Raw genomic sequence first — 14,449 nt, 5'->3', positions numbered from 1 at the left:
AGAAAACCATCAAACTCGTATTTGATGAGTTACTTGCATGTGCCAGTTGACTTCTTGACAATTATTCATTTAGTGTTTAGGATGTATGGGGGAAGGCATTATGGCCTTAGCCAGCCTGATTCAGAGGCACCAGCTTTGATAATTGAGCTGCTCCAGCTGCTTTGCTTATGACACCTTGGGATTTCTTTTGGAATAGATACTTTCCTTAGGGGTGAGAGATGGATACTTTGCCTTGCAGATCTTGAACATTCTTGAAAGATGTTCTAGTGCTGTATGATTTTTATTTCAGCATTAGGAGCTCCAAAGGATGCTGAGAATGCCTTGCCTATCCAGGTAGATTATGATGGCTATGATGCCCAGGTGTTCAGACTGCCAGGCCCAGCCAGAGCCCAGCGCTGTGCCACTTTCAGGTGAGAGGCTTGGGAGTGCACTGGTTCTGGAGTAGCCATGTTATGTGTGCTTGATACATAAAATACTTGGAGAAATACAGGGAGAATTGATCTCTGCATGCTCACAGTTGAACAAAAAGCTTCACCTGTACCCGATCTTCATGACTAATTGTCTGGTGTTTTACTTCTAAAATAGTGTGGGGGGTCTAGGAAAAGCCATAAATGTATTTTTTTTTCTTTAAATTTTAATTGAAGTGGAATAAAACTAGTAACTAGTCTTCCTAGCAGATTTTGCAAGGGGGTTAAGAAAGTATTTGCACATTAGACTTGCACAGAGCTGTAGAAATAGATTGTTTGATGCATTGGTTAGTAACTGGTGATTAAAGTGGTAAGAAATCCCCCCTGATAATGATGCCAGTCTGAATGAGAGAAGAGGCAGAAAAGCTGAGTGCAGGTTCTCAACTATTCCATGTCCTTTTGTCTGAGGAGAAAGACTGATGATTGTCATTTCCTGGCCAAATTCATTGAATAAATGATAAATTTAATTGCTTTTTCAAAAATATGGGGTTGACAAGCTTGTTTTGAAGTACTTTTTTTACTTTGCTGCTTTCAGTAATATTGTCTAACTCAGAGCATGTGGACTCTGGTTAGTATGTTAATTTGAGCAGCCTGTAGGGACACATGCTGAAAGATGGCAGCACAATTTAAATAGTTGATAATTCAAAGTAGTTTCCATATAGCTACATGGTTCTGGCACTGTAGGCTGAGGTATCTACTAGGCCACATCTCACCCAGGTTGGTGTGGTGTCTGTAGGATTGCAGAGGGAGTTGAGCAGGTCCTTTCACAGCCCTTGTGCTGGAAGTGTTGCAGTGTTCTTGTGTTATGTTGTGTGATGCACAGAAGTATAAATTACCCAACCAGTCAAAAAAGATAGTGATGGCTTCCCTGTAATGCTCTTCTTGAGTTCACCTGCTGAGCATTGAGTCTTTTGCATGACTTGGGCCTGTCCCAGCCCCTGATGACCTGGGGATTAATCTGCCTTTCCTGTCACTGAGCAGGTCAGTGAGGGAGAGGGAAAGCCGCACCAGGAAGAGCTCCAGCTCCTACGACGTCTCGTGCAGCCCCTCCCTGCAGAGCCGCACGCTGCCCCCGGAGGAGGTCAGGAGCCAGGCTTCTGACGACAGCTCTCTGGGCAAGATCTCCAACATCCTGATGATCCCGCGGCCCCACCTGCACCAGTGTGAAGTCAGCAGCTCCTTGGGCTATACCAGCACCAGAGGTCAGCCTGGGGCAGGTGGGAAGGTGCCTTTGGTGGGGAGAGGAGGGGGAAGTTTGTGTTGGCCGCTGGCAGGCCAGCCAGATGTATTGGCACTCATGGGACAGCTTTTCCATAGCTGCAGCTGGTGTGCATTCTCCCTTTGTCATCCTTGTCCAATTCCATTGCTTTTTTTTAATAGCTTGTCCTAAATAGAAGTGTTCTGACACTGATTTGCTCTTTTCCCTTGCCTATTGCCTTCTTTAGTACTTGACTGTTCTCCTGTGCCTGCCTGCAAGTGTGGACATACACAAGGAACTTGTATTATCCAGGTCACCTATAATCTATTGAATGAGAGCTGCCCTTAGCAGTGAGCCCTGGGGGACCCTGCTTATAAAATTTCTCTGTAGGGATTTGTTGTCATTAAGACTCACTTTCTGGATCCTTCCTTTTGACAATGTACTGCTGAGCTGTCTCAGTGTGTTAGCAGTGCTGGCACTCCTCTTTTCTTCCTTTCCAATTTAATTTTGTTCTCAGGCAATGTGCACTATCTTCCATAAACCCAGCTCATTTCTAGGTAAATTGTATTCCTCCTGCAACTGTTTCATCTTCCGTAAAATTCTATCCTTGAAGGCTCTTCATGGTTTTTTCATGACATGCTGTATGACACTGATACCATATTTATCCTGTCACAGGAGTTACACTTACTGGTGTGGAGCTGCTCTCACACAGTGTACTTGACATCACATCTACCATTCATGTATTCCCCTGCTGTCAGTTAATACAACTCTTTTCTTTCTTTGATATTTCTGTGACTCTTTTAGTTTGAAGGATGGTTGTGTGACCCAGCTGAAGGTGTTCAGCAGGATAAGGATGTATGTGGATTAGGACTGGCAGGGGGGGGAAGAGTCAAAGAAACTGAGGTTTTTCACATGTTGTATTTGACAACATAGAATGGTAAATAAGACCCTTCTCTTTGGGATTTCCACTTGTTGGGCAGAGTAATTGATACTTATCTATCTGGTATATTTTTCTCTCCTGTTTCTAAATAACTGCACTTCTGTTCCATGCTGAATAGTGACAACTAACTGGTGTCTTGTGGAGATCATGTCCCATGTCTTCTGGGAGGAATCCCTGATTTCAGTGGTCAGATCTGAGTGTTACAGAAAAGGCATGTGTACAAGGCTCAGCTGTGGCTTCGATACTCATCCTGTAGTTTTTATGTCAGTCTTTTGATTTCTCAAGAATTCTCTAAGGTCTGAGTAGCCCTTCATAATTGTCTTAGCAAGTGGTTTCTTAATAGATTCATTTAATAGAAGCTTACAGCAGTGCTGTAATGGCAGATGGAGTAATGGTTTTTCTTGTCTAGGTTCTTGTTTATATTGTAACTTTCAGGCTGGATAGGAATTGCTTTCAGCTTCTCTGCCTGCTTATTTCTTAAGTCTCCTTATTTCCCCTTACCCTGGGCAATCTTTATATCCCTGAGCGGTTAATTCCCCTGTGCTTGGCTCCTGCAGGATCTTACCTGGCTTGGTTGTGTTTTGCAGATTTCCTCGAGAACACGCTGGAGTCTCAGCAGCGCGACTCCAGCGCTCCGGGGCGGTTCCACGTGGGCAGCGCCGAGTCGCTGCTGCACATCCGCCCGGGGGGGTACGCGCCCCAGCGCGCCCTCATCAACCCCTTCGCCCCGTCCCGCATGCCCATGAAGCTGACGTCGAACCGCAGGCGCTGGATGCACACCTTCCCTGTGGGTGAGCTGTGAGCTGCACATCTGCCTCTGGGACTTTGCCTTGTCCAGGTTTAGCACAGCAAGAGAGACAGGGAGACCTCTGGTGCATTAAAGTGCTCTGCACACTACGCTCATTTGTGTACAGGCCCGAGTAACCCTCTTTTGGGAAAACCTCTATTTGTAAACAAGCAGCAACAGCTACAGAGCAATTCCCTGTTGAAGGGAGCCTAACCCTCTAGAAGGGAATTGTAACTACAATTTCAGTTGTTTTTCTGATGATGGATTGTTTGCATAATTGTTTAATGCCCTGTATGTAGACCCTCCAAAATGTTTTTAAAATATTTTGCTTCACTTGTTTCAGAGGAGACGGCAGAGGTTCAAGGCTTTGAAGATTTTGTGAACATGCTTTCTTAATGTCCATTAGCTCTCATTGCTTGTGCTGTTGGCAAAAGAGGGGAAAAGCAACTGAGGAGTCAGTGCTGATGTGGTGATCAGTGATATAATTGTAACTGTGTAGGTCCCTCAGGAGAAGCTATCCAGATCCATCATCAAACCCGCCAGAATATGGCAGAAATGCAGGGCAGTGGGCAGCAGGATTTGACGCATTCCTCTGCGGAGCTGCTGGAGCTGGCTTACCATGAGGCAACTGGCAGGTGAGCCATTTGCTCAGTCTTGAGTGTTGGGTTTGTAGACCATGAGATCAGGTCTGTAGATAACCAGCTAAGCTTTATTTCTCTCCTGAGGGGACGTGAGTAGCTGGTTCTTTGCAGTGTTTTGGTTACTGCTGGAGGCAAACAAAGAGTATGGACATTTATGGAATGCTGTCACAGCCTGCTCTGTGCCGCCCTTGTGCCATTCCATCTTTGCTGACATCAGTGAGGGAAGACCTTGCTTCCAGCCCGGGCTCGGCTGAGGCAGAGGGCTGAGGGCTTGTTGGTACATTTGCTAAAAGCAGGGAATGGCACGAGTGAGGAAGGCTGTACAAAACAGGCTGCTTTGTTTCCCTGCAGACACGTCAGCTCTCGGCATCCAGGGGACAGTGCCTCCTTCCTGAGCTTCAGCGGGACGGAGGAGTACGGGAACGGGCTGGGGGCCGGCCCGGGCGCAGGTACCGGGGCGGGGCCGGTGCTCGGGGGATGGGGCAGGACTCGTGGCACATGGGGGAACAGGCACGGCAAAGCAGGAGGAATTAAGAGTGATCTGTTCGTGCACTTACTTGGGCTTCTTGGTGTATGGTAGTTCTTTGGGTTACTTTGTTGGTTTTAGTTTTGCTTAATGTGTCTCTACTTCTCTAGGTGTGTCGTATATGGTTTATTATAGAAAGATGCTCATTGTTTACTGATAATAAGCTCTCAGGCAGTAACTGAGTTCCATAATAAAAGAGCAGTGATGTTCAGACACAAAAAATAACTAAATATGCACTGGTGTTCAGAAGCCTTTTTTTTTCTTGGTGGGGTTGCCTTTAGCTGTTGTCCTTTAAGAGAGATGTGTCTGTACTTCCAGTTGAAGGTTACCTCTATCTTCCTTAACTTACCCAGATACCTGAATTAGTGAAAATTCTCAACATTTCTTTTCAGCCCTGTAAATGGAACAACATGCCCTATTAAGCATTCTGCTGTGTTGTCTGGTTTTTTGTGACCCTCTGCTTTTGAGGATATGCATTTCAGTTAGGCACATGGAAAAAAGTTGAACTTATGGACTACAGCATTCAAGACTTATGTTCTTTTCTCAAAACCAATCTAAAGATTTTTTTTTAAGAATAAACTCACCCTTCTGAATTACATTGGATTAAGACAATTTTGTTTTCCAGAGCCATAAAGAAGTTAACAGACTTAATTTTCTTATGCCTCATCTTGTACTCACATAGTCACATTTTAAATTATTTTCTGTTGCTTTCTTCTGTGAATTTCTTCTGATTACATTTAATTTTATTGCTTTACTTTTTTTAGTATTTTCTGGCTTTCAGATAGGCTATGTTTGATTTTGCAATTGCTAAACTGCATTTCAGCTGGATGCAGTTTGCACAATGTAAATGCAGAGCAGGTCCTGGCAATAAGCATGCTTGCATTTATGGAATTTCTTTGTGTCTGTAGACCCTCACCTATCTATAGGGGCCACACTGGGTACTCAGTGATTGGACTGAGACTTCTCACTTATGATTTGAGTCACCTATGAAACAAAGCAGTCTGGAGTGGGGCGGGGGGGGGGGGTGGGGGTTGTGTTTTTTTGAATTTCCAGAAATGAGATTTCTAGTTGAGTCTGGTTCTCCTCTGCTGCCTGCAGCATGGTGTGGTGCATCAGGGGCTTCAGAGTGGAAAATGATCCCATCTATTTCCCTCGGGCTTCGGGACGTTGTCGCTGTTGCCCGCAGATGGAGGTGGTAGCTCAGACAAGGAAATGCTGTTGCAATTCCCGGTGTGGATGGCAGATGGCAGGAGGAGCTGGTGGAAGGTGAAGGACACTCAGAGCCAGCTCCCCTGCGGGTTACTGGCATCCTCATGCAGCAGATATCCACCCTTTCTTTTACAGGGGAACAGCAATGGTGTTGATACCCATTTCCTGGGTAAATCTACCTAAGCTAGTTTTAAACAATAGTACCTTTTAAATATTTGGAGGCTTAGTGAAATTTTTATTTTGTTAAATGGCTTTGAAGGCAGCAGTTTTTCTTGTCTCCTTAGCATCTCTTTTTCTCTTATGTGCCACACCATCTGTTTATAGGAGCTTATATATACTTTTCAAGATGTTTCACCATTTTAGGGAGGAGAGTTTTGTTTGGGTTTTAGCTACTGAACACTTCTACTGCGATGTTCAAGTTTCATCCAAGATATATTTTTTCCTCATTAATTGGCTTAGTGGTTTTTTCTGCTGTGCAGAACCCTGAGATTTTCCATGCAGAGAAATTCTGTATCTTAAAACATCATCATGCTTTTGATTTATTTTTATTTGAAATTCAAGAGAAGTGCATAACTGCTTAAAATAAAAACCATTTCTTCCTTGTAGGGGTGAACCTCAAATCTCAGAACAAGGATTCCTTGGAAGATACTGTCTCTAATTCTCCAGATCCAAGTAAGCAGGAGAAAGGTTTGGAAGAGAGTTTGCATAGGTGGGAAGATGGGAAGGGAAAGGGCATGTACATATATAGAGGCATCAGGAGGTGGTAGGCAAGAAACTGAGGAGCCTCCTTGGCTTTTGGCAGTGGTTTATTTTGGCCTGCAGTAATTTGCAGGATCTGCCTGCACTGTCTCACTTTGATTGCAGTTCTATAGTTCTTAAGAACATGTGAAGCTGTTTGTTGTGTTACAGCTGAAATTCTTTCCTTACCAGACACTAGTCTGCAAAAAACTAAGGCTGCTGAACTCTTTTCTGCCTCTCAGTGTGAAAAGTTTGTTTGGTACCAGCTTGTTGAAGTGGAATTAGTACAGTCAGTTTCTGAATTTGGTACCATTTACTGAGAAATATCTGCCTTCACTTCCTAGAGAAACAAGTGTGTCACTGCTCAAGAAAGCATTTTCTTTGTGGTAGTCTGTCATGTATTACTTTCTTGTGCAGTGTTCCTGCCATTGGTGTTAACAGTTTTACAGTAAAATAAATTTCTGTCTGTAGGAGCTCTATGACAAGAAGTTAAGCATCAGTAGGTGATACAGATTGTTTGAATGGGGTCAGAGTGTAATACATTGGTGAGCTGATGATTTGGTATAATCTAGTTAGCTTTTCCTTTTTAATGTCTACTTTTACATCCCTGTAATCTCAAAACTGCAGCATAACTCTAGGAAAGGGTGTGGGAAAAGATTGCTTTCCAAGTTACTATTTTTCTGATCTTCCCACCCCTCTGGATATATCTTCTGTTTTTATAACTGTGGAAATACTCCAATTTCTCCTGTTGCACTATTCCAGAAAGAGGCTGGTCTGTCATTCTCTCTCTCCTCCTCTCCAGCTCCTTCTGTAGTTGTCTAGGATGCAAAACTGGTCTGATTTTCTTGTTCAGACTTGGAATGATCTGTTTATTAATAATCAGTAACTGCACCTGACTTGCTGTAATTTTGGAAGAGCAGTGGCTATGTCAGCTCTAGCTTTCAATAAAGAGGAAATTAAATGTATTAATTTTGAATGCCTTTTGCATGATGGGGTTGAATCAGCATGTGCACTGCATTGTTTAACAAACTCTGTCTCTTTCTCTCCCTCCCTTCTTCCCATCCTATTTTCATTTTCCCCTTCCCATTTCACACCCCTTTTTGTCCATGTTGACTTCGTGCCAACTCTGTTTCTCGTCTCTCATTCTTTTTAATTCTCCTCTTCATGTACTTCTTCCATCCCGCTCTGCACCCTGTTTTTCCACGGGTGACCACACGTGCCCCCCCTGTGTGCCCCCATGACACAACGAGGCAGTTCTGACGCTGTCTGCTCCCCCCATAGTGCCAGGCTTCTGTTGTACAGTTGGAGTGGACTGGAAATCCCTGACCACCCCGGCCTGCCTCCCTCTCACCACGGATTACTTCCCCGACCGCCAGAGCCTGCAGAACGATTACACCGAGGGCTGCTACGACCTGCTGCCAGAGGCTGACATTGACAGGTTTGGCCAGCACCTCCTCTGTGCAGTCCTTGCTTAAGGAGCAGGTGATGGAAGAGGATCACTGCAGTCTGTACAAGTGAATGATGGATTGCTAACAGAGCAGCAGAATACTTACATTTTTCTTTTTTTTTCCAGTGATAGCTTTGGACCTTTTCTGATGTTACCACCTGACAGTATGGTGTGCTCTGTAGATTTGATGTTAGAAATAGTTTGGATACAAATTTTTATGCCTCTTTTCTGTTGTGTTTTGATAAAAATATTCAACCTCAAGCTATCATCTCTGTTAATCTGCTTTCTAGCAAATGTTTTGGAAACACTAAATGAGCAAATGCATGTGGACACAGTATTTAAGATGCTTATCCTCCCTCTAATGGATATTTAGTTTAAAGAATCTTGTTGGAAAACAGAGTTAGTTGGACAAATAGAACTTGTCTGCTTGTCTCAGAGGTCTCTGGTAACTATTCTTTCTTAGGGTTAGATGGATTTTTTAAATTTTTTTTTTACTGGAGCAGTCTCATTATCTTAAACTTCTTTCAGTCTTTCCATAACTTGTAAGACATCAAAAGACCTGCTCGTGTTCCTGCTTTATGGAAGCAAAACAAAAGTATTAATCAGGGTGGTTGAAATACATAGGAATTAATAGGATTAATGAAGAAACACCTGAAAGAAATATCAGTAGGAAAGCAAAGTTCAGAGCAGGAGCTGCACTACGATGAATGTGTTCTCTAACCCCTCCCTGCTCTGCACTTCCCACTGTGGGAGAGGCTGGAGCATTGCTGCCCACTGGCATTCTGAGCTCTCCTGAACATATACAAACTGCACTTAGACTGCCTGCAAAGTGCTTGAAAAGTTATCTTTGGGGAATTTATTGTTCGACAACTGCTGTAGGCAAATTTGTTACTAGTTGCCAAGCTGCTTTCAAAGGCAGCAGTAAATATTGCCAGACAGTTCATCACCCTTTGTCAAAAGGTGCCTCTTTTCCCTCCTGTTCCCACAGTAGGTGTTCCCAGGCACAGGCCTCCAGGCCCCGGAGCAGAGATAAGAATAGGTTTGTGGTCAGCTTCCTTATTCTAGTCTGCTTAACCTTTGTGTCCAGGAGGGATGAGGAAGGAGTGCAGATGACAGCCCAGCAGGTGTTTGAGGAGTTTATTTGTCAGCGTCTCATGCAAGGCTATCAGATTATTGTGCAATCCAAACCGCAGAAGCCGGCCCCAGCCGTGCCACCCCCGCTCAGCAGCAGTCCCCTCTACAGCAGAGGTGAGTGACCTGGCCTTGACAAGTCAGGCTTTCCTCTTCTGCCAGTCCCAGTAACCTCGAATTAAGCACATCCACCAGTTGCTCAACACTTTGTTGGCTCTTCTTTGGTGGTTCTGCCCAGGGAAGTTCTGAATGGGTGGTGTAGGAATCCCAAGTGCTCTTTTTTGCTTATGATATCAGCAAATCTTAACTGTAAGAGCAAAAGACTCTTTGTGCAACTGCTCCCTAAAAATGTGGCCTGAAAGATGCGTTTAGGTTGTGCTGAGCTCAGACTCCCACTTCTGGACTCCAGCTCTGGAGTCTCTTTCTATAGGTACAGTTTGTTGATAAAATTGTGAGATCTGCAGTAAGCTGAAAGGGTTTTGCTTTTTACAACTAGGTCTTGTGTCAAGAAATAGACCTGAGGAAGAGAATCAATACTGGCTGAGCATGGGCCGTACTTTCCACAAAGTCACCTTAAAAGACAAAATAATTACTGTGACTCGGTACCTGCCAAAGTGAGTATCTCTCTGCTTGAGCAGTTTTCTGTCAGTGTTCAGATGAACATTCTTATCCAGCTCTGTGCTTGCTTGAAAGAACACCTTTCTTTTTACGAAAAGAAAGAGAAGCATCAGTATCAGTACTGAGATTAATGCTTGTGCCTGATCTTTTAGGTATCCATATGAATCTGCTCAGATAAACTATACCTACAGCTTGTGTCCCTCACACTCTGACTCCGAATTTGTCTCTTGCTGGGTAGAATTTTCCCATGAGAGACTAGAAGAGTACAAGTGGAATTACTTGGATCAGTATATCTGCTCTGCTGGTTCAGAGGATTTCAGGTGAGAGCTTCTTTTCCATCCAGACTGTTCTGTGTCCTAATTGCCTCTTTCTTTTTGACCTAAAATTTCATCATCAAGTTCAACCCACGAATGCTCAGTACCCCAGGGAGAATATCTGGCCTGCTTTCACTGTCAGCTTCCAGCAGCTGTTGCCTTGTGGGAACCTTGCTCTGTGTTGCTGCTGTGTTATCTGACCTTTGATACAGATTCTTGATCTCAAAATTCAGCATGAACTTCTTTTTTCCTCTGCTACAAATGCAAAGAAATAAGATAGCATTTTGCACCACACAGATGCTTTTCTTGGCTTCTTACTGATTTCTGGATCTGACTCAAAACTTCCATTTATTTTGAAGCTGTTGCTGGTTTGCTTGAGTGCTGGGCTTGACTTGCAGTCCTATTCCTAAGCTGTGGAGCAAGTGCTTACCAGAAATGTGGAATATCTCCACTAGTATCAATAGCTTTTTTGATATCTTCTCTCCACGCAACCAGTCTTTATCATCTTTTCTTTTCAGGTCTCAGTCAAAATACCTCCTACGCTAATGTGCACCTTGAAAATTCTTTTTTGCTTGCATATTTTTAGAGAAAAAGCTTTTAGGGCCTATCTTTTACAGAAAAGAAAGCATATCTCTGTGACAATTACTCTGTGGATAGCCTTGTTGCCAGTCCTTTGCATGTGTGCTCGTTTTGTCTCGGGGATAGCAGCAAGGGTGCTCGCTGCACTCACTGAAAAGCGCAGCAGATATAAAGATTTATACTTTAGATTCTGGAAAACCCTTCCCAGGAAAGCGCTGACCTCTGTCCTGCCTTCCACATTCCTGCAGCCTTATCGAGTCGCTGAAGTTCTGGAGGACGCGGTTCCTGCTGCTGCCCGCCTGCATCAGCGCCACCAAGCGCATCATGGAGGGCGAGGCGCACTGCGACGTGTACGGCGACAAGCCCCGCTCGGACGAGGAGGAGTGGCAGCTCCTCGATGGCTTCATCCGCTTCGTGGAGGGCTTGAACCGCATCCGCCGCCGCCACCGCTCCGATCGGATGATCCGAGTGAGTCCCCGCTGGGGCTGGGGGTGACCCGAGCCGCTGACGAGGCGTTAGCAGGAGACCCGGGTGCCTCCGGGGCAGGCTGGGGCACGGTGCCCGTGTCCGTGCCATCCATCCCTAAAGTACATTGCTGACCCGTGTGCTGTGTCAGCTTTCAGACAGTGGGGCTTAACGTACTAGTTTTGCATCACAGAAGCGGTGTTTTGGGAGAGGATAGAGAGCCGTTTCCTTCAACAGCTTGAAGGAAATTTCCCTGGGGTGAGCATCTTGTGCTGCTGTGACTGCACCCAGGCTCAGGGACAAGCCAGGCTCCTCTGCACTGTCTTGGCCTGGCACTGCTCTGTTTTACACTGTGGCCAGTCTTTTGTTACCCACGAGCCTGATGCCTGCTCTTTGCAGGTGTGCTCTGCTTTGTGCTGCAGGTGGGCTTAGCCTGGGGGCAGCACTCTGCCTTGTGATGCAGACAGTTCATCCAGAGGGGTCTGAGGTAGTTAAGCTGGTCACTTCTGGGTTAACCTGGATTGGTTCTGTGCTGCAGATTCAGGAGAAGGATTGGAAAAAGAGAAATATGTGAGTGAATTTTTTGGTAGACAGTTTCAAGAGGCTGCAGAGAAACTGGCTAATAGGTATTAAATCCTGTTCCCATTCTCACAGCAAATGGGGTAATTTATTTTGAAGCAAATTCAGCTTTTCCAGAATAACAAACATTTTATTTTCAGTGGTTGAACTCCCTTTTAAAAATGTGCTTAATAAAGCCCTGCTGACATGAGATGTTGTGTTCTTGCTTTACTAATTAAGCCTAGCTTGACTAAGTCTGTGCTTCCATTTTTTCTTTGTTAGAAAGGGTCTGCCATGAAAGGCTTGCAGATTGCTGGTCCAATTCCCACTCACTCCCTGGAGCAGTCTGGGCCTCCCATTGGGAAAAAAGGAACCTCAGCACTGTCAGCTCTGCTGCAGATGGAAGCCAGTCAGAAGTGAGTCTCTCCAGGCTGTGTGAAGAGCCAAGAACATCTTTCCTGCACATTGCACCTGGGCTGGCTAAAGCACATTTGGGGAGCCTTGTCTCATGTTGTGTTAAATATATGAGAGATTAATATTTTTAATGCTAAATTAGTATTCCACATGCATAATAAGACTGAGTTCAAAGGTCCATGTTGTTTGTGGGGGTAAAAGGTACTTTTGGAATGTTGGATCTGTGCCTTGGTGTGTGGGAAAGCAAATACCTGAAAATACACCAGGTACCCCTCTGCAACAGTTGCCTTTGGGGGGGAAACTGACACAAAGTATGTTTGATTAAACTCTGTATTCCTTCCTTTTCCTTTAGGACGCTGGGGGAGCAGCAAGCAGCAATGCTTTCTGGGAAGAGCTCTGGCCAGCCTTCAGAGAGCGGGAGCATTGCTATCACACCCACCTATATGGACAGCCCTCGGAAGGTAAGGACTTCCTGGGCTTTCTTTAGCTGCAGTTTCGGCATAAGAATTTCTCAAATAATCAAAGATAATTTCTCTGAGCAATTGGCTACATCATACCACATCTTACTCTAATCCAGTAAGGGCTGCTCCTGTGCTGGCTTTGTGTGCAAGGGCAGAGGAATTCAATTCTGTGAGAGTGACAATGGTGTGGAATCCCTGGCATGCTGTCTCAGCATTTTGCTGATGTAAGTGCTGTTTGCTAATTAGTGCATTTCCTTTGCTGGTAGCACATTTCATTTCAGTCATGGCTTGACTGTTGGGTGTAGCAGTACAGTGCTGTGTGCATCTGTGTGCAGGCTGTGTTGGAGAGCAAAATCAACCTCTGGATTGTGACAGTGTGAACGCTGAGTGGGATTTTAACAGCAGGAACTTGAGTCCCTTGCCTCTGTTTAGAGGAGGGGGTGTGTTCCTGAGAAGTGATTTAGATGTCATTCCTTCACTGGCTGGACTCCAGGCTGGAGAAATGGTCTTCCTGGAGCTCTCTTGAGACACTTAAAGAAAAGACTGTGCTATCCCTCAGCCTTTCTGAAAAGTGTCATGTGAGACCCAGGAGAGCAGGAACTCTGGCTCCAAGTCCAACCAGAACTATTTGGTTATTTTTCTGTGTTCTGACATGAAGGTCTTTCAACAGAAGTAAGAAGGAACTGAATAAAGGTAAAGGACTTAATGTGACTTGTCTTTGGGTTCAACAGTTCAAATATTGCAAAGAAAAGGTTCTCAGATTCACTGTTATCACCCACTTATTTCAGCATTTTTCTCTAAGCATTTAATGTTTCTACATCCACTGTTTTGTGCACCACCAGGAACAAGTATTGTGTTGTCCTGGAGACCTAGATATTGAAAGTTGAAATGACAGAGCAAATGTGATCATCTTAATACTAGATACTTATTTGTAGTATCAGTGTTTGGAGAGCGTAGATGAGAGTCTGGAGCAGGATGTGCTAGGTCTGGAAACCTCAAACTGACTTGAGGCATGAGTGCAAACTTCCTTATCATAATTTAGGCTTTGTATGCTTCTCTTCTACCATTTTGAAAAATCAGCTTCTCTTTTTAAATACAGAAATCTTAAATGTCCCTCTCTACCAGTAAAACTGGTGAAAATTCCATGTGAGAAGCAGGAGAGAAGAATGTTGTGTCCAGTTGTTCTGCATGGCAGAGGGGGGAAGAGGCAAAGCAGGCTTCCCTAGCAGTGGCACAGGAGTGTGCTGGGACCAGATTAGCAGAGTTTGTGCTACCAGAAAATGCCATCATGAGTAATGTTGAAAGTAATGTTCAGAAGCCTCTTTGGAAGGCTGTCTGGAGACTCTGGAAGAGTGTGTTATCAACTGAAGGCCTTTCATGCTGCAGCAGTAAACACTCCTGTAAATATTTACACACAGGGACTGGGAGATAAGCAATTGCAATCTCCTAATTGATGGCTTATGCCTGTTGGAAAGATGCCAGTGAGCAGGCAGCATTGTGCTCACTTGGGAACAGCAGCAAGTGTGTGCCTCGTGTCACAGCCCCTGCAGGGCTCCTCAGCACAGGGAGGTCTGGCTTCCCACACACTTGCAGCCAGAGAATTGACAAATTATCACAGCTGTGAGCTCTGCCAGCAGCCAAGGGAGCAAGTCCTTTTCTAGGATGCCCTTTAGTGCTTGAGTTATTCCAGATGAAAACTGAGCCAGTGGCTTTGCATCACTTTGTTTCAGAGTAGAATTGAAAAGTCACTTGAGCCAGTTACTGAGCAACACTGGGTGGTTTTAACCCAGTGAGTTCACTTGGTCCATGATCTGTTTGGGAAATCTTTGCCCTTATGGATCCAGGGCACTTAGCTCTGCTTCTGCACAATGTAAATTCCCAGTCATGCAACCCTGGCATTGATTCTTCCCAGAAACTGTTTTATATGTACCTACCAAGGTAAGCATCATCTTAACT

The 14,449-nt window shown here is 44.7% G+C and overlaps 1 protein-coding gene across 7 annotated transcripts in view; it reads left to right on the top strand.

Moving 5' to 3' along the window:
* DEPDC5 (DEP domain containing 5, GATOR1 subcomplex subunit) overlaps nucleotides 1-14,449 on the top strand; it is a 39,138-nt gene that overhangs the window by 10,332 nt on the left and 14,357 nt on the right. For 4 of the 7 annotated variants that reach the window (XM_012578122.5, XM_030285779.4, XM_030285778.4 and 1 more), the window contains 13 exons: nucleotides 290-410; nucleotides 1,449-1,669; nucleotides 3,193-3,396; nucleotides 3,892-4,027; nucleotides 4,385-4,482; nucleotides 6,375-6,440; nucleotides 7,761-7,944; nucleotides 9,041-9,201; nucleotides 9,581-9,698; nucleotides 9,855-10,022; nucleotides 10,844-11,063; nucleotides 11,901-12,034; nucleotides 12,385-12,493. In XM_012578122.5, coding sequence (XP_012433576.5) covers nucleotides 290-410; nucleotides 1,449-1,669; nucleotides 3,193-3,396; nucleotides 3,892-4,027; nucleotides 4,385-4,482; nucleotides 6,375-6,440; nucleotides 7,761-7,944; nucleotides 9,041-9,201; nucleotides 9,581-9,698; nucleotides 9,855-10,022; nucleotides 10,844-11,063; nucleotides 11,901-12,034; nucleotides 12,385-12,493 — 1,940 coding nt within the window. The remainder of the gene's footprint in view (nucleotides 1-289; nucleotides 411-1,448; nucleotides 1,670-3,192; nucleotides 3,397-3,891; nucleotides 4,028-4,384; nucleotides 4,483-6,374; nucleotides 6,441-7,760; nucleotides 7,945-9,040; nucleotides 9,202-9,580; nucleotides 9,699-9,854; nucleotides 10,023-10,843; nucleotides 11,064-11,900; nucleotides 12,035-12,384; nucleotides 12,494-14,449) is intronic. The other 3 variants (XM_030285781.4, XM_030285780.4, XM_030285777.4) reach the window with 1 other exon arrangement.

Source organism: Taeniopygia guttata, chromosome 15 (genome assembly GCF_048771995.1).
Source record: "Taeniopygia guttata chromosome 15, bTaeGut7.mat, whole genome shotgun sequence".
NCBI classification, from domain to species: Eukaryota; Metazoa; Chordata; class Aves; order Passeriformes; family Estrildidae; genus Taeniopygia; species Taeniopygia guttata.
The sequence above is the reverse complement of the archived record's forward strand: the minus strand, read 5'-3'. Positions and strand labels throughout refer to the sequence as shown.